The sequence below is a fragment of the Mizuhopecten yessoensis genome, unplaced genomic scaffold (assembly GCF_002113885.1).
Source record: "Mizuhopecten yessoensis strain PY_sf001 unplaced genomic scaffold, ASM211388v2 scaffold4119, whole genome shotgun sequence".
In the NCBI taxonomy this organism is placed as follows: Eukaryota; Metazoa; Mollusca; class Bivalvia; order Pectinida; family Pectinidae; genus Mizuhopecten; species Mizuhopecten yessoensis.
Genome location: NW_018405385.1, coordinates 49,637 through 70,808, shown reverse-complemented (window position 1 = coordinate 70,808; position 21,172 = coordinate 49,637). Strand labels below are relative to the sequence as shown.

The window sequence follows — 21,172 nt, the reverse complement described above, 5'->3', positions numbered from 1 at the left end:
GCAAGAGAGAGGGTCTAGTAATTTGTAAGAACTTGTGCCCAATTCCTTTGACTATTCAGTGTCATTAAAACATGTTTGAATGAGCAAACATGCTCATGTGACCACCTTCATAAGGAGATCACTTGTGCTAAGAGACCATCTTCAATGTTGCCTATTGTAGTTATTTGTACCTGTATTGAGTGACAAGTTGAACTAAGAGACCATCTATTTGATTTTTGGAGAGTGACCTCTTAAACAAGTTTTACTGGCTCAAATTGGATTGAGAGTATTATACATGGGGCCCAGTCCAGTGGTCATAGTTGAACTTTGGCTATAATGAATACCTTTTTATGCCTCCTCCATTTATTGGGAGGAGCATATAACGTTACCAGTGTCCTTCTGATCCTGTCCAAATTTAGTATTATCACTCAAGCAAATTTATTTTTGAACAGGTTTTGATTATGCATTACTATAAGAATACCTGTAATGATTTCAAGATTCAGGGTGCCAAGGCAAAAATAAATCTGATTCCTGCATAGTGTTTCAATTCAACAAAAGCTATAGGTTTAACATATGTTGTTTTTTTATATTTATACAGAAATACCTGCATCAGGCCCACTAAACATGCCTATGATGATGCCAAGATCTCCAGAGAGATCCGTGCCGATGTTCATTGAACCAGGTATGATGCCACAACCAGGCCTGGTCCCTATGGATATGTTACATCCAGACATCCCTGTGTCAGCTGGTGGGGGTGTACCGGTCATGTTGGACCCAAACACGCTACAGCCTGTACAGTTACTGGTCCACAACATGGAGCCAGGCATGCCGCAGGGAGACAGGCATGAACCACCTCTTCATCCCATGAACTTGCCTCCAGAACACATGCCGCCTAGAGGTAGATCAGTGGATAGGAGGGACTTCCCATCTAACCGTCAGCATGATCAACGGATGGATGGCAGGCACCATCATCACAGACATGAAGGCAGCTCAGATCGCTCTGGTAGCAGGAGTAGGGAAGGCCACAAGGGCAGTCTTAAGGACAAAGACAGGTCATCAGTCCAAGCCGGTCAAAGAAAATCAGGTACTTCTTATAGCTCAATGTTGTTACACAACATAAAATACGTCTGAGATCATGATAATACTTTGATATAACGACAACTTGGTTAATTTTATGTAGTTGTCTGTCTTAAGCGTGAACTATTTTGGGAGTCGGCTTATGCCTCAGTCAAACAAGGTACCGTTAAGTTCCATTATTGGTAAAAACTTCACATTCTTTGTGAAAAGATTCATGTGGCACACCCAAAAAGCGGTTATATGTGAGGTTTCGATGACTAGTACGGTATGTACTCTGTCACCCTAATCAGACAAATGACCAGTGAAGCGAATAAACACAAAGGTATAAAATGTGTACAAGTTGTCCACAAATCGATGTCGATTTGGCTACGCTGAAGGAGTATGTACAATTAGTTGTCATATATGTACCGAAATGACTTGATCTTTATTCTACAGGTCTTACATAATTTTATATGTTAAAGAAAGCCATTTTAAGTTGGTTGACATTGGACCACAGTCAGATGTAATATATTATGCCTGCCTGAGTTAGTGTTTGATGTAAGATTTATTAAGCCTTCCAATCTTTGCCTGTTACATGACCATGATAGTGATGTTATGTTTTAGACACTGCTGTGGCTCCGTGCCACCTCCTTTTACATTTGTTAATGTGTTTTTTTATGTTATAATATATTTTTAAATGAACATAACATGACGAACATTTTGTTTCAGAAAAACAACATGATAAACAGCATAGTGGAAAGAAAGATAAACCCCAGTCATCATCTAAAGTAAGTTATATATTATAGCTCATTAGATCTAATATTTCATTTGTGAATGGTTCATAAAGAGCTTTAAGTAAGTTTTTCAAGTTTCTGTAAAAAGCATATTCTTGACATTTTTAGCAATTAATTTAAATGTTTGGTATTTCTGTTGTATGATAATATCTATTCTCATTTTCAGAACTTAACAAAGCAGCAGAGGAAATTAGCGACAAAACAGAAGTAAGTTTACATATAACTAGTTATCTACAATATTGCTGGCTTCGTGTTGTCCCCACATCAGGAATATTTTCACGATGTTCAAGGACTAGTTAAAGGATCAGGCCCTGGAACACCTGAATAACAAACCATTAACCTGGTCTTTACACCATGATAACTAAAACTATCGACCTGGTACTTAAACACCATGATAACTAAAACTATCGACCTGGTCCTTGATCACCACAATAACTAAAACTATCCACCTGGTCCTTGCTCACCGCAATAACTAAAACTATCCACCTGATCCTTGATCACCATGATAACTAAAACTATACACCTGGTCCTTGATCACCACTATAACTAAACCTATCCGCCTGGTCCTTGATCACCACGATAGCTTAAAATATCCACCTGGTCCTTGATCACCGTAATAACTAAAACTATCCACCAGGTCCTTGATCACCACAATAACTAAAACTGTCCACCTGGTCCTTGATCACCGTAATAACTAAAACTATCCACCTGATCCTTGATCACCATGATAACTAAAACTATCCACCAGGTCCTTGATCACCACAATAACTAAAACTGTCCACCTGGTCCTTGATCACCGTAATAACTAAAACTATCCACCTGTTCCTTGCTCACCATGATAACTAAAACTATCCACCAGGTCCTTGATCACCACAATAACTAAAGCTATCCACCTGGTCCTTGATCCCCACGATAACTAAAACTATCCGCCTGGTCCTTGATCACCATGACAACTAAAACTATCGACCTGGTCCTTGATCACCCCAATAACTAAAACTATCCACCTGATCCTTGATCACCATGATAACTACAACTATCCACCTGGTCCTTGAACACCATGATAACTACAACTATCCACCAGTTCCTTGATCACCATGATAACTACAACTATCCACCAGTTCCTTGATCACCATGATAACTAAAACTATTGACCTGGTCCTTGATCACCACACTTACAAAAACTATCCACCTGGTCCTTGATCCCCACGATAACTAAAACTATCCGCCTGGTCCTTGATCACCACGATAACTATAACTATCCACCTGGTCCTTGATCACCGTAATAACTAAAACTATCCACCTGTTCCTTGCTCACCATGATAACTAAAACTATTGACCTGGTCCTTGATCACCACACTTACAAAAACTATCCACCTGGTCCTTGCTCACCGCAATAACTAAAACTATCCAACTGGTCCCTGATCACCATGATAACTACAACTATCCACCTGGTCCTTGATCTCCACGATAACTAAAACTATCCACCTGCCCCTTGATCACCATGATAACTACAACTATCCACCTGGTCCTTGATCACCACGATAACTATAACTATCCACCTGGTCCTTGATCTCCACGATAACTAAAACTATCCGCCTGGTCCTTGATCACCACGATAGCTTAAAATATCCACCTGGTCCTTGATCAGCATGATAACTAAAACTAGCCACCTGGTCCTTGATCACCATGATAACTAAAACTATCCACCTGTTCCTTGATCACCACGATAACTAAAACTATCCACCTGGTCCCTGATCACCACGATAGCTTAAACTATCCACCTGGTCCTTGATCACCATGATAACTAAAACTATCCACCTGTTCCTTGATCACCACAACAACTAAAACTATCCACCTGTTCCTTGATCACCATGATAACTAAAACTATCCACCTGGTCCCTGATCACCATGATAACTAATACTATCCACCTGGTCCCTGATCACCATAACTAAAACTATCCACCTGGTCCCTGATCACCACGATAACTAATACTATTCACCTGGTCCCTGATCACCATGATAACTAAAACTATCCATCTGGTCCTTGAACACCATGATAACTACAACTATCCACCTGTTCCTTGATCACCATTGGCATCAGGAAAAGATATTACATACATAACGTCTTAAAATTGTGGGGGTCACATTTACGTTGAAGACAATAGACATGATATCATGAAATTTTATTGAAGATAATAGATATGTAACATCAATATAGGAGGCACGGTAGCCTAGTGGTAGGACGCTGGGCTCGTGACTGAAGGGTTGCGGGTTTGAGGCACGGCACTGTGTTGTATCTTTGAGCAAGATACTTTACTCCGCTTGTTCCAGTCAACTCAGCTTTAAATTGGTGGTTGGGCAGTGCTAGAACTGTTGGATGCTAGCTAGCTGTTAGCGCCGAAATGGCAGCTCCGCCTGTATGCTCCCTAGGGAGTTGAGAAAGGTATTGGCTGGTTGCAAAAGGCCCTATAACCACGGATAATAATTTGTGAACTGCTTTGAGACGACCTACGAACTAGGTTGTGATAAAGCGGTATATAAGAACCTCAAATTATTATTAATAGTGTCATTGAGTACTAGCTGATCGTCAGAGAAAGCACATGTTTTGTGAACATTTGCACATAATGTGATGAAATGGATATTGAATATATTTCTATTACATATTAAGGGTTATGAAACTTCTTAGCTTGTTTTAGCCTGGCTAAAATGAAAAGTTGTAGACTTGTTTCATAAATCTCATGCAAAGTGTAACTCAATTAAAATATTCTGAACGTAATTACTCAATTAACTTTATGAGATACATGTATTACATTTAATAGGAAAAAAGGATCAAAAAATGACACAGCCATGCTATCATTACTGAAGTCAGCTTTGGATGTGATGCAGTCCAGAATTAGGTAACAATTACTGTCCTAACAACCTAAAGAACTTCCATGATTAATCGTTCATGTAACAATTTGATAAATTATCTATATCATTTATATGAAATAATATATTGCCCCGGCTGTCCACAGACAAGCTAGCTTACCCTTTACTGCAGAATCTGTCATCTGTTCATCCATCTTTCAACTATTTCTTTGAAATCCTGCTGGTCCAGAAGTACCTAGCTAAATTTGACTAAATTTGATCTGAAGCATTGTTTGGTGAAAGGGACTCACAATTGAAAAAAATGGAGGATGTGTCTTACCCCCGAGTTACCTGTTGTATAAAGAGAGTAGCTCCCATTGGGTCTGAGAATCAGCTGTGATACAGGCTCTCTGGGCCTCTTATGTTTATATCAAAAGAAATTATGACAAAGTCTGACTACATGTTTACTTTATTTCTTATTTCTATTCTACAGAAGAATTTTTGTGGGAAAGCATCAGCAGCATCACAAAAAATTGTAGAAACTGTTTTTATGTATTGAAAGTAAACCTTTAATTATAATATAATTTATAAAATTTCTAAATAGGGAGAAAGATCAGGTGCATGATCAGTCATCTTCCACGACCAGTAGGACACAAAAAGGTGCTGCTTCTTCTGGTAAGTACTACCTTGTAGACAAGGAATTCCATACCTGTCATCTACATCAGGTATGTACTGTAGTCTTGTTGACATCACTAAAGTCATCAGGTATACAATCCATCTTGTTGCTTATATGTTATACGTGCAGTTTTTGTGCAAATGATAAAAACTAGAATATAAATACAGATGTTAAAGTTACTGTAACTAAAATGAAGGCAAATAGTATATATTATATATGTTATATATATTACATATATTATATGAGGTAATTGTTAAATATTTCATATTTTATTGAAGCAGGTCAAACAGGCAAACACACTAGCAGTAGTAGCGGACCTGTCAGACGGGAGGGTTCTGGATCAAGATCAGATAGTGGCCAAAGAAAATCTAATAAGGAAGAAACCAGAGTATCACACAGGTCCAGGAAGGAGACTGAGACAAGGGTTCTCGAATTAAAGTCGCCCAGTAATAGAAACTCAAAACCTCCAAAACCGGATGTATCTAGTACTGGTCAGGTTCAGGGCAGGAATCTAAAAACTTCAGGATCTCAGAATCCAGTTAACAAACTGCCACCGAAACTACCTTCTAAATCTACCAGTGAGTCGCCCATCAAACCAGCTTCTATATCTACCAGTGAGTCGCCCATCAAACCAGCTTCTATATCTACCAGTGAGTCGCCCATCAAACCAGCTTCTATACCCACATCACAATCGACTGGCAAACAGAATTTGAAACCAACATCACAATTAGCAGGCAAAGTTCCTTCTAGACCTACATCACAATTGACTAGCAAATCAGCTCCTATGCCTACATCACAAATGGCTGGCAAAGGTGCTCCTATGCCTACATCACAATGGGGTTCTGGAGCAAAATCTTCAACCTCTAACTTAGAGACGATGTCTAAAGGTGTTGGCAAAGGTTCTATACCTACAGGTAAGAACAGTTATTGACAACTTGCATGCATTTAACGTTGTAAGTGGTCAGCACCTGTGTGTCTTTTCCATCATTTCTTGTTGAATAAACTTATCTCATAAACTCTTCTAAATATGCTTTTTCAATAAGAATCAAGTCTGTTTATTAGCAATCAATTATGGAGAAAAAAAATCATTTACATATTTTAATTAAAACAACTTATTTGTAAAATATGTGCATGCAATTATTTCAGGAAACACTGAAAAGCAGAGTGAAACAGCAGGGCTCATCAAGGTAGGAAATGAAGTAGTGATGGAAAGAGTCCACTAGAGTACATTGATTTTTCTATTAAACATGGGCAATTTTTATATAGTCATTTGCTCCCAAATAAGGTTCAGTAGTCACTTTGTTATCAACATGAGACAGTAGAACATGACACCATCTCATAGTTTACTTTCATAGTTCAGGCTTATTGATCTTTAAGTTGTAGATTGCTTTCACTCTTCACAATATTGATAAACAAGGTAAACAGCCTCTGTCAGAATAAAATGTAACACAGATTAACAATATTAAATCTCTTGCTCAATTCTGCAAGTTGCTCATAGAAATACTTCTAAATCACGTACAAATATTCCTTTATTAATTATTACCCCAAAAACCTATTACAAATGTGGGTTACTCCACACATAATCATATAATAGGATTCAAATACTTAGCAGGTCATTGTTTGTGTGACGACTTGGTGACCAGAGTAAAGTCATTGTTCGTGTGACGACTTGCTGACCAGAGTAAAGTCATCGTTTGTGTGACGACTTGCTGACCAGAGTAAAGAGAGTATAGAATAACAAGAAAGGAAATCAGTTTGACATGCACAATCTCTGAAATGTTGTAAACCATAACAGTTTAATCCATACTAGACAGTTGATTTTTTACTAAAGAAAAAATTATAAATATTTTTTACCTAGATTATTCCTATTCTTTTCCTTATTCGCTTTCCATCATGTTTTTGTTATATCTTTCAGACACTGTCATCGAAACTCCATTATGTTTTTGTTATATCTTTCAGACACTGTCATCGAAGCTCCATTATGTTTTTGTTGTATCTTTCAGACACTGTCATCGAAGCTCGAGGAAATATTGGCCAATAAAAGGTGAGAATGAAAAAAAAGGTTTTAATTTGCGCCCTTTTTTTTGTCACAACCAAATTAAATTGGGAAATAGCCTGGGGCAACTCTATACATGTTTTATCTACTGCTGTTAATAAACATTAATATTTTCTTTCTGAAATGGAATTCTATTCTGTAATTCTCTTTCAGAGATGACAATGCAGAGGACCGTGATATGGTTTTATTACTACAGTCAACACTGGATGCTGCTCGTAAACGAACTGAAGAGTAAGTAAGCTAAACAAAGCTACAGCTGTCCTGGATTATATTAGATTGTACAATTCATTCTTATCTCACCTGGCATTGAAGGCTAAGTGAGTTGTTATGATGTGGCGTCCATTATTTGCTTTTCATTTAAATTGTCACTAGTCAAGAAAAGCTGAAGGAATTATGGCTGAATTCAGATCTAGGGCAATGTTGGGCTTGGGGGTCTCAACATTTGTAAAAAATCGGAGGGTGTGCCCCTCCACATTTCCCAGGGCCACAGTGGTGATCAGAGGGGTGATTTCACCTACTGTGGTCTGGAGTATCCTTGGGCCAAGGGGACTAACTTTGTTTGTAGTGTATCGCACAGGGGGATAGAGAGGATGTTTCCGATTTGGAGAAAAGAAATCTTAAAATCCTTCTCTTCAGTATAAGTAAAAGGATTTTAGATTTGTTATGGAGCATTCTTGGGTCAAGGGAATAAACATTTTGTAAGTGATAGATTTAGCTGCTGACCGTTCCCCATCCCACTCAGGAGCAGAGGGGCACGCCCAAATAGGGCAAACAAAACTTAATTCCTTGGACAAAAATAGATTAAGATAATCTTATTTGGTTATACACCATTTTGTATAGTATTGTATATATTAGATAGGCACTGTAAAGGTGCCCAGTATTGTATATGTTAGATAGGCACTGTAAAGGTGCCCAGTATTGTATGTGTTAGATAGGCACTGTAAAGGTGCCCAGTATTGTATATGTTAGATAGGCACTGTAAAGGTGCCCAGTATTGTACATGTTAGATAGGCACTGTAAAGGCGCCCAGTATTGTATGTGTAAGAGAGGCACTGTAAAGGTGCCCATTATTGTATATGTTAGATAGGAACTGTAAAGGCGCCCAGTATTGTATATGTTAGATAGGCACTGTAAAGGTGCCCAGTATTGTATATGTTTGATAGACACTGTAAAGGTGCCCAGTATTGTATATGTAAGAGAGGCACTGTAAAGGTGCCCAGGATTGTACATGTTAGATAGGCACTGTAAAGTTGCCCAGTATTGTACATGTTAGATAGGCACTGTAAAGGCACCAAGTGTTGTATATGTTAGATAAAGTTATTCAATCCAGTATTGTATATGTTAGATAGGCACCGTAAAGGCGCCCAGTATTGTATGTGTAAGAGAGGCACTGTAAAGGCGCCCAGTATTGTATATGTTAGATAGGCACCGTAAAGGCGCCCAGTATTGTATGTGTAAGAGAGGCACTGTAAAGGTGCCCATTATTGTATATGTTAGATAGGCACTGTAAAGGTGCCCAGTATTGTACATGTTAGATAGGCACTGTAAAGGCACCAAGTATTGTATATGTTAGATAAAGTTATTCAATATTTTGCCTATTCTAAGCTTAAACCTATTGTGCTGTTTTTGTATTATTAAAAATTGAATAACTGGACTTGTTCAGTTTTTTAGCCCTTTGGTTTCTTATTAAGTAGGCTATATTAGCAATTATGTTAATTTTCTCTTGCATTGGGAGCTTGAAAAATGAATTAACATTGAAGTATCATTTGCAAGTTTTCTGGGTTATGTTCAAGAGTATGAAAAAAAGAGAACTATACAATTTTAGTGTTATTGGTAACATCTAATCTGTGATTTTAATTTTGTTTTCACTTAAAGTACACAAATAGACAAAAACAACCCAAATGAGAAGCCTAAGTCAGTTGAGTTGAAGTCACAGGAGAAACAAGAGGTCAAGGAGAAGGTGGGTAAGTAATCAGCACTGAGAAACCGAGCTTTAACTTCAAAGATTTGCTTTTGCCTTTCATTTTCTTATACATATAAGAATCAAATAGATATCTTATACATGGAACTTATATTCAACAGTATCTATCATAAGTATAAGTAAAAATGGCAATAGGAAAACTAGACTGCAGGTGTACAGCATAACTAAACCTGACTAAACCAGAAACCTCTGTTTACCAGTATACATCTGTAGAGTAGGGGTATGGTGTAACTAAACTCTTACTTATCCAGAAACCTCTGTTTACCAGTATCCAGCTGTAGAGTAGGTATACAGTGTAACTAAACTCTTACTAATCCAGAAACCTCTGTTTACCGGTATCCAGCTGTAGAGTAGGTGTACAGTGTAACTAAACTCTTACTTATCCAGAAACCTCTGTTTACCAGTATCCAGCTGTAGAGTAGGTATACAGTGTAACTAAACTCTTACTAATCCAGAAGTCTCTGTTTACCAGTATCCAGCTGTAGAGTAGGTGTACAGTGTAACTAAACTCTTACTTATCCAGAAACCTCTGTTTTCCAGTATCCAGCTGTAGAGTAGGTGTACAGTGTAACTAAACTCTTACTTATCCAGATACCTCTGTTTACAGTATCCAGCTGTAGAGTAGGTATACAGTGTAACTAAACTCTTACTTATCCAGAAACCTCTGTTTACCAGCATTCAGCTATAGTGTAGGCATACAGTTTAACTAAACTCTTACTTATCCAGAAACCTCTGTTTACCAGTATCCAGCTGTAGAGTAGGTATACAGTTTAACTAAACTCTTATTTATCCAGAAACCTCTGTTTACCAGTATACAGCTATAGTGTAGGCATACAGTTTAACTAAACCCTGAGTTACTAGAAACCTGACAGTGTGTAACCACTTTTCAGCTGTAGAGTAGGTATACAGTGTAAATAAACTCTTGCTTATCCAGAAACCTCTGTTTACCAGTATACAGCTGTAGAGTAGGGGTATGGTGTAACTAACCCTTACTTAAACATAAATGTGTATATATACCAGTATTCAGCTTTGTTTCCTTAGATAAGGAACTGATTGACATATATCTGATGTTCAAGATTTGATTGACCTAACATTTTTGGACGGTTGTTATACCCCAAATTTTCTTGATATGGCAGTGTAATGATTAGGTTTAGACATTAAGATTTTATCAATTTATCTTTCCTTAGAGGAAGACAGCAATAAAAATACCCAAAATACCATTCAAAAACTAGGTGAAAGGCCAATTACTCAAGATATGAACGTACAGAAACAGGAGGGGAATCCTACTAACAGACCCATCAAGAAACCCAGGAGGCATCTAACCAAGAAAGAGTGGGCAAAACTGAAGAAGGCGGCAGAAGATGCTATAGCGGCTTCCACCACAGGAGACATTGGTAGGTCTGAAATACAGAACGTTACAGCAAGCACATTTAACGTCGATCGATATTAGAAGTTGGTGATAACTTTGAAGTAAGAACTTTTCATCTACTATACGTTTCTGACTGAATAACATTTGAACTAACTGTAGAAAGTTGACACAAAAAACAAAATTCCAGTGAAGTTACACCATTGTCTAAGTTATTGTGTTTAATGAATTCAGAAAATTACTACATTTTATCCTGTGTGGGATATTGTCTGTTCCAACAGAATACATTTTGATTAGTTTTGTGATGCATTTTACAGATATATTAAAACTGGAGACAAAAAAGTGATTTATCGATACGATTTAATATATGCCACAAATAATTTGTTATCTCTGCATTGGTGTTGGTGTTGTATTTCACTGTGCATACAGGTATATGTATTTCACTTTGCATACAGGTATATGTATTTCATTGTACAAACAGGTATATGTATTTCACTGTGCATACAGGTATATGTATTTCACTGTACAGACGGGTATATGTATTTCACTGTGCATACCGGTATATGTATTTCACTTTGCATACAGGTATATGTATTCCACTTTGCATACAGGTATATGTATTCCACTTTGCATACAGGTATATGTATTTCATTGTACTTACAAGTATATGTATTTCACTGTACAGACGGGTATATGTATTTCACTGTTCATACAAGTATATGTATTTCACTGTACATTCAGGTATATTTATATCACTGTACATACAAGTATGTGTATGTTACTGTACATACAGGTATATTATTTCACTTTACAGACAGGTATATGTATTTCACTGTGCATACCGGTATATGTATTTCACTTTGCATACAGGTATATGTATTTCACTGTAGATACAGGTATATGTATGTCACTGTGCATACAGGTATATGTCTTTCACTTTGCATACAGGTATATGTATTTCTCTGTACATACAGGTATATGTATTTCTCTGTACATACAGGTATATGTAGTTCACTGTACATACAGGTATATTATTTCACTTTACAGACAGGTATATGTATTTCACTTGGCATACAGGTATATGTATTTCTCTGTACATACAGGTATATGGATGTCACTGTACATACAGGGATATGTATTTCATTGTACAAACAGGTATCTGTATTTCACTGTACATACGGGTATATGTATTTCACTGTAGATACAGGTATATGTATGTCGCTGTACATACAAGTATATGTATTTCATTGTACTTACAAGTATATGTATTTCACTGTACATTCAGGTATATGTATATCACTGTACATACAAGTATGTGTATGTCACTGTACATACAGGTATATGTATTTCATTGTACATACAAGTATATGTATTTCACTGTACATACAAGTATATGTATTTCACTGTACATACAGGTATATGTAGTTCACTGTACATACAGGTATATTATTTCACTTTACAGACAGGTATATGTATTTCACTGTACATTCAGGTATATGTATGTCACTGTACATACAGGTATATTTATATCACTGTACATACAGGTATATGTATGTCACTGTACATACAGGCATATGTATGTCACTGTACATACAGGTATATGTATGTCACTGTACATACAGGTAGATGTATTTCACTGTACATACAAGTATATGTATTTCACTGTACATTCAGGTATATGTATGTCACTGTACATACAGGTATATGTATTTCACTGTACATACAGGTATATGTATTTCACTTTACAGACAGGTATATGTATTTCACTGTACATACAAGTATATGTATGTCACTGTACATACAGGTATATGTATATCACTGTACATACAGGTATATGTATGTCACTGTACATACAGGTATATGTATGTCACTGTACATACAGGTATATGTATGTCACTGTACATACAGGTAGATGTATTTCACTGTACATACAAGTATATGTATTTCACTGTACATACAGGTATATGTATTTCACTGTACAGACAGGTATATGTATTTCACTGTACATACAGGTATATGTATTTCAATTTTTACAACAATTCAGATATGGAGCAAGCCATCATCCAAGAGGCCAAGAAAGTCAACCTGAATACAGAACAGGTAAGATTTCATGTTACATACAGCTTGGGGAATTGTTATATGAATACCATGAGTGACTTTAGCTTACTGTTTCTTTATATAAATACCTGTTTCACCTTTCAGATTTTACAAGACATCGTAGCTATGTGAATAAACCATTTGAATTGTATCTTCTTTGTTTTTTCTGTTGTTAATTCATTGTAGTAAATCTGTTTATACATGTTAACTAGGGTACCTGCCTAATTGTTGTTATGATGTCTTGTGATAATCAGGGCAGTTTTAGAATTATGCAGAAGTGAAGCAGTTTGATAATAACAGATGGGTGGTTGGGTATTTAAAGAGAAATGTAAGGTTGGAAGGGTATTAAATCAAATTAGTTTTGGAAAAAAAAGGTTAAATCAAGACTATGAATTCTTAATCTTCAAACTTTAATTTGAGTATTGGTCTTATGTAGACGCTCAGGCGAGGCATATCATGATGTCTCACTGTCTATCTGTCCAGCTGCTACATAACTTTATGACCACAAATAGCGATCGAGTTTTTTAAGATTTGATATGTGTGATGAGAATCATATTAAGATGGGCATATCGAAAAAGAAAACACTGTTCAAAATTTTGCAACAGTTATGGCCTTTCCTTTTCCTCCTTATGAATCATTTGAAAAAAACATGGATCAGAAATCCAAATGAAACTTTGAAATATCATCAAGGGATGCCAGTTTTGACAATATGAAACTTGTAACCCTGACAACCCTTTCCAGTTCCCTCTGAGTGAAGTTGGAAAATTGGCTAAAAAAAATCTTCTGATGAACCAAAATGTTACAATCAGAGGTTCTTACTGGACAGAAATGTCCAATGAAATTAAAGATATTATTAAGTTGTCAGAGACATTAAATTTATTTCCATTCTACCTATACCTGTGTATTGTGGGTGATCACCTGTATGCTCAACTATATGTGGTTTGATTTTTAAAACTGTGTTGAGAAATGCATTAATGATGTTCCGAGATCAAATGCCAAAATCAACGGTAGTGTTGGACTGACTTGTAATTGGGTCTGCTGCTGTGGTTATGGTTTGATATTGTTTACTACTAGAATTAGCTCTGTCAGGGCTCGTGAGACAGCTTTAACCATGTATCATTATTAGGATGTATTTAACTACCAGGTCTACATAACAGTTGGATGTTTTAAAAAACCCACCGCATTTTCCCATTTCTGATGTTTGAATAACTTTTGTTTTGTTAGTTTTGTGCAGTTTGTATGTTTATGGGCACAATCTAAGCTTGTCACTTTGTGTCCAATTCATATCTCCATACATCTGAAAGTTAATATCTACTTCGTAAAATGTTCAAAAGTGAAAGTTATTGATGTTACATAGATTTCAATGTTTTCATTTTGTGAGCACTATTAGTCTAGAGATTGATAGGATATTTGTGGACACAAGCATTGCTGCCTACATATCCACATCAATATATTGGAAATACATTGTGATAAACATAAAATTAATTTTAATATACAAAACTGTGTGATGTTTTCTCAAATTCAGATAATGTAATGTTACTCGATACATTTGATCGAGGTTATGACTTATGAAAAATAAAGTTTCATCAAAACAGAAATGGAAGAGCTGAACTGAAATTTTCAATCTTGAGAGGACATAAACATTGTCACTGAAAAATGAAACGAACAATGTCAGTATACAGCAGCAACTGTCAAAGGGGGGATGTGAACATTATCATACAAAGGGAAAAAGACACGAACATCTTCAGTGAAAGATGAAATGATCATTGACAATTGAAGATTGAAATAAACATTTACAATGGAAGGTGAAATGAACATTTACAATGGAAGGTGAACAAACAAATGAAATGGACATTGAAAATGGAAGATGAAATGATCTTTGACAATGGAAGATGAAATCAACATTTACAATGGAAGGTGAAATGAACGTTTACAATGGAAAGTGAAACAAACGTTAACAATGGAAGGTGAGATGAACATTTACAATGGAAGGTGAACAAACAAACTAATGGACATTGACAATGGAAGATGAAATGATCTTTGACAATGAAGATGAAATGATCTTTGACAATGAAGATGAAATGATCTTTGACAATGGAAGATGTAATAAACATTTACATTGGAAGGTGAAATGAACGTTTACAATGGAAGGTGAAATGAACATTTGCAATGGAAGGTGAACAAACAAATGAAATGGACATTGACAATGGAAGATGAAATAAACATTTACAATGGAAGGTGAAATGAACATTTACAATGGAAGGTGAACAAACAAATGAAATGGACCTTGACAATTGAAGATGAAATGATCTTTGACAATGGAAGATGAAATGAACGTTTACAATGGAAAGTGAACTAACAAATGAAATGATCATTGACAGTGGAAGATGAAATCAACATTTACAATGGAAGATGAAATAAACATTTACAATGGAAGATGAAATGAGCAATAACAACAGAAGATGAAATGAGAAATGACAATAGAAGGTGAAATGAGCAATGACAATGGAAGGTGAAATGAGCAATTACAATGAAAGATGAAATGAGCAATGACAATGGAAGTTGAAATGAGCAATGACAATGGAAGATGAAGTGAGCAATGACAATGGAAGGCGAAATGAGCAATTCCAATGAAAGATGAAATGAGCAATGACATTGGAAGGTGAAATGAGCAATGACAATGGAAGTTGAAATGAGCAATGACAATGGAAGATGAAAGGAGCAATGACAATGGAAGATGAAATGAGCAATGACAATGAAGGCGAAATGAGCAATTACAATGAAAGATGAAATGAGCAATGACAATGGAAGGGGAAATGAGCAATGACAATGGAAGATGAACTGAGCAATGACAATGGAAGATGAAATGAGCCATGACAATGGAAGATGAAATGAGCAATCACAATGGAAGGTGAAATGAGCAATGACAATGGAAGTTGAAATGAGCAATGACAATGGAAGATCAAATGAGCAATGACAATGGAAGATGAACTGAGCAATGACAATGGAAGATGAAATGAGCTATGACAATGGACGGCGAAATGAGCAATTACAATGAAAGATGAAATGAGCAATGACAATGGAAGATGAAAGGAGCAATGACAATGGAAGATGAAATGAGCTATGACAATGGACGGCGAAATGAGCAATTACAATGAAAGATGAAATGAGCAATGACATTGGAAGGTGAAATGAGCAATGACAATGGAAGGTGAAATGTGCAATGACAATGGAAGGTGAAATGAGCGATGACAATGGAAAATGAAATGAGCAATGACAATAAAGGTGAAATGAGCAATGACAATGGAAGGAGAAATGAGCAATGACAATGGAAGGTGAAATGTGCAATGACAATGGAAGGTGAAATGAGCACTGACAATGGAAGGTGAAATGAGCAATGTCAATGGAAGATGAAATGAGCAATGACAGTGGAAGGCGAAATGAGCAATTACAATGAAAGATGAAATGAGCAATGACAATGGAAGGGGAAATGAGCAATGACAATGGAAGATGAACTGAGCAATGACAATGGAAGATGAAATGAGCCATGACAATGGAAGATGAAATGAGCAATTACAATGGAAGGCGAAATGAGCAATTACAATGAAAGATGAAATGAGCAATGACATTGGAAGGTGAAATGAGCAATGACAATGGAATAGGAACCGAGCAATGACAATGGAAGATGAAATGAGCAATTACAATGGAAGGCGAAATGAGCAATTACAATGAAAGATGAAATGAGCAATGACAATGGAAGTTGAAATGAGCAATGACAATGGAAGATGAAATGAGCCATGACAATGGAAGATGAAATGAGCAATCACAATGGAAGGTGAAATGAGCAATGACAACGGAAGTTGAAATGAGCAAGGACAATGGAAGATGAAATGAGCAATGACAGTGGAAGGCGAAATGAGCAATTACAATGAAAGATGAAATGAGCAATGACATTGGAAGGTGAAATGAGCAATGACAATGGAATAGGAACCGAGCAATGACAATGGAAGATGAAATGAGCTATGACAATGGAAGGCGAAATGAGCAATTCCAATGAAAGATGAAATGAGCAATGACAATGGAAGTTGAAATGAGCAATGACAATGGAAGGTGAAACTATCCCTGAATACTACAGTCAATGTCTATCACAAGTTATGCTGTCAAATGGAACTAAAACAGTTATGGATAAGAATCATTGTATTTATATTAATGTACCTGTAAGTTTCCATGGCAGTCATAGGTAAAGTCAGTTTCAGAGCTTTATATACCCATGTCCAGTAGCTTTGAGCACAGACATTAATATTGAAAAGTTCATCAGTGGAACTGAGAAGGACATGATACATATACATGATGAAGTGGACTGTGGGCTTCATAATTTTTCCAAAAAATATATTTGAATTTGGTTTGAGACTACAGTTATGGGCATTTACAAATCTGTGTCTACACAACAAAAGCTAGCTTTTCATGTAGTCTATTTTTGTGCTCGGCACATGTGTAAATATTGTGAAAAATCAACTGGAATGACCCATGCTAAAACGTGAGTAGTTCTGTAACTGAGTAGGCGATATTTAATTTCAGACTGTTTTTAAGGAGAAAAATACTACTTGCGGGGGTCAAATTTTGCGTTAAATTTTTTTTTTTGTGCATATTTTGGTGTTTTTTGATGTGGTAACCATAGTTTTCACAAGTCCCAAATATGGGGAAAACAGTGTTTGAAAAAAAAATCAGTCTTTTAAGCAAAATGAAATCAAAATGTAGTTTATAAATATGTATATATATGTAGGTGTGTTGTGCGGGTTGAATTCACAATCCATGTTTATTTGAGACATGCCATTTATTTTTAGGGTCAAGCCATTTCTACTGTACACTGCTACCTGAATGGAATATCTTATTCACAACATTAAGCAAACCTTTTTACAACCTAAATACAAACTTTAAATCTCAAACTAAGCTTTGATTGTGATCCATAAGAAGTTATTAGTTATGAGAGAGATAGTTCGGCCTTATTAGCTCTTGTGCATTGTTTGAAGTGAAATGAAGAACGACCAATTAAACAATATGGACAAGGAGACATTGTCCTGGACCAGAAACACCTGTAGGTGTCTGCTTAAAACAACAAGTTTGCTACCTTCCTGGACTGTGATGGTGTCCTATCAATTTCACCTGGATTTTGATTTAATAATCCTGTTTAATCATACCTGAACTGTGATGGCATCCGAATAAAGCTATCTATGACCCCTGGATAATGATGGCATCCTCAAATCTATGAAACCTGAACTGTGATGACGCCCTCTGATATATGACACCAACATTTTGATGGTGACGCCCTCTAATGTATGACACCAACATTGTGATGGTGACACCCTCTGATGTATGACACGAACATTGTGATGGTGACGCCCTCTGATGTATGACACCAACATTGTGATGGTGATGCCCTTTGATGTATGACACCAACATAGTGATGGTGACGCCCTCTGATGTATGACACATATATTGTGGTGATATCCTGTCCATGACCCTTGAACTGTGATGATGCCCTCTGATGTATGACACCAACATTGTGATGGTGACGCCCTCTGATGTATGACACCAACATTGTGATGGTGATGCCCTCTGATGAATGACACCAACATTGTGATGGTGACACCCTCTGATGTATAAAACATATATTGTGGTGATATCCTGTCCATGACCCTTGAACTGTGATGACGCCCTCCAATACATGCCACCTACATTGTCATATTTTCCTGTCGATGACACCTGGACTGTGATGACGCCCTCCAATACATGCCACCTACATTGTCATATTGTCCTGTCGATGACACCTGAACTGTGATGACGCCCTCCAATATATTCCACCTACATTGTCATATTGTCCTGTCACTGACACCTGAACTGTGATGACGCCCTCCAATATATACCACCTACAGTGTCATATTGTCCTGTCGATGTCTCCTGAACTGTGATGACGCCCTCCAATTCATGCCACCTACATTGTCATATTGCCTGTCGATGACACCTGAACTGTGATGCCGCCCTCCAATACATGCCACCTACAGTGTCATATTGTCTGTCTATGACACCTGAACTGTGATGACGCCCTCCAATTTATACCACCTACATTGTCATATTGTTTGTCTATGACCCCTGAACTGTGATGTCGCCCTCCAATACATGCCACCTCCCTTGTCATATTGTCTGTCTATGACACCTGAACTATGATGACGCCCTCCAATATATTCCACCTACATTGTCATATTGTCTGTCTATGACCCCTGAACTGTGATGAGGCCCTCCAATACATGCCACCTACATTGTCATATTGTCTGTCCATGACCCCTGAACTGTGATGACGCCCTCCAATACATGCCACCTACATTGTCATATTGTCTGTCTATGACACCTGAACTGTGATGACGCCCTCCAATATATACCACCTACATTGTCATATTGTCCTGTCGATGACACCTGGACTGTGATGACGCCCTCCAATACATGCCACCTACATTGTCATATTGTCTGTCTATGACACCTGAACTGTGATGGCACCCTCCAATATATACCACTTACATTGTCATATTGTCCTGTCGATGACACCTGGACTGTGATGACTCCCTCCAATACATGCCACCTACATTGTCATATTGTCTGTCAATGACACCTGAACTGTGATGACGCCCTCCAATATATAGCACCTACATTGTCATATTGTCTGTCTATGACACCTGAACTGTGATGACGCCCTCCAATATATAGCACCTACATTGTCATATTGTCTGTCTATGACACCTGAACTATTATGACGCCCTCCAATACATGCCACCTACATTGTCATATTGTCTGTCGATGACACCTGAACTGTGATGACGCCCTCCAATACATGCCACCTACATTGTCATATTGCCCTGTCGATGACACCTGAACTGTGAGGACGCCCTCCAATATATACCACCTACATTGTCATATTGTCTGTCTATGACACCTGGACTGTGATTGCATCCTGCATTATATGGTACCTTATTGTCCTGTCGATGACACCTGAACTGTGATGATGCCCTCCAATACATGCCACCTACATTGTCATATTGTCTGTCTATGACACCTGGACTGTGATTGCATCCTGCATTATATGGTACCTAGATAATGATGTTGTTCTGTCACACCTGGATTTTGATGTCAGTATTTTGTCACACCTGGATTTCAATGGTGGTAGTACTATTTATCACACCTGGATTGTGAAGGTGGTTACCTGTCACACATGGATTTCAATGGTGGAATAGACCTACTTATCACACCTTGATTGTGATGGTGGTTACCTGTCACACCTGGATTTATATGATGGGGTAATCCTACTTAAGTTTGCTTTACTTAAGATTGATGTAACAAAATGAATAAAACAAAGGAAATAATAAAAGTACATTTTACAAAACCTTACGTATGCATCATTTGTTTTTGTTGATGATTTACTTGTAATACAGTAATTTACAAATTAAAAAGTAACTTTTAAGCAACCATTGTGTTGATCTTATTTTGGTATACCTTGCACAGTCCATCCTTTGTCTTTTCCTTGTCATGGCTCATCTGCCTTTGTTTATAGACATATCTTGGTGGTACATGGTAAAAATATTCCATGCAGAAAAAAGGTCTACTGAGTTAATGTAACAGAACTTTCTGTGTAACTTAACAAAGTTATGACTCTCTGTTTATACTTTACACCAAAGTTCGTCAGAAGTGTAACTTCCATGCTCTTTCTCTTATGCTTACCAAAAATGTTGTACTTTTGTGTCTTTGAAAGGCAGATCTTCACAAACCGAATTTTGTCTATATACCCACTTTTACATATAGAGAGTTGTGGATCTTTGTTCCTTTTTGTTACCAACTGCTATTTTACTGGCATAAATCAATCTTGCTCTACTTAAGTATCTCAGGAAGATGGACTATAGCATACTGAAATCAGTTATCATGTTCCGCCGTAGTAATATGGTCCATTTTGATACCAAAGTTTATCTAGAGAATAATTTACTTGCTTTTTCATCTTTTTATAACAAATTTGATAAAGTTATACATTGTGATAAAATGTTACTCCCAGTTTCACTTGAGTGACCGTCTATGACGCAGCTCACAATGTTTTTATTTCCATTATATTCCATCTTGTGCATGTTTCTATACATATGACTGTACATCTGTCTGTCAATCGAGGTTACATTTCACTTTGTATTTCTTCTCAACAGTTGATTGTGTCAGTTTGTTTTTCAGAATTCATCTTTACTGACAAAGGCACAGTTTTGTCTTGGATATCAGCATGTCAAATCATTGT

The 21,172-nt window shown here is 36.9% G+C and overlaps 1 protein-coding gene across 1 annotated transcript in view; it reads left to right on the top strand.

The window, feature by feature from the left end:
- Window positions 1-21,172, top strand: part of LOC110448528 (serine/arginine repetitive matrix protein 2-like) — a 53,341-nt gene that overhangs the window by 5,298 nt on the left and 26,871 nt on the right. The window contains exons 5-16 of the mRNA XM_021494808.1: window positions 578-1,063; window positions 1,765-1,823; window positions 1,996-2,036; window positions 4,649-4,726; window positions 5,281-5,351; window positions 5,631-6,266; window positions 6,499-6,539; window positions 7,356-7,396; window positions 7,562-7,639; window positions 9,284-9,372; window positions 10,577-10,783; window positions 12,800-12,855. Coding sequence (XP_021350483.1) covers window positions 578-1,063; window positions 1,765-1,823; window positions 1,996-2,036; window positions 4,649-4,726; window positions 5,281-5,351; window positions 5,631-6,266; window positions 6,499-6,539; window positions 7,356-7,396; window positions 7,562-7,639; window positions 9,284-9,372; window positions 10,577-10,783; window positions 12,800-12,855 — 1,883 coding nt within the window. The remainder of the gene's footprint in view (window positions 1-577; window positions 1,064-1,764; window positions 1,824-1,995; window positions 2,037-4,648; window positions 4,727-5,280; window positions 5,352-5,630; window positions 6,267-6,498; window positions 6,540-7,355; window positions 7,397-7,561; window positions 7,640-9,283; window positions 9,373-10,576; window positions 10,784-12,799; window positions 12,856-21,172) is intronic.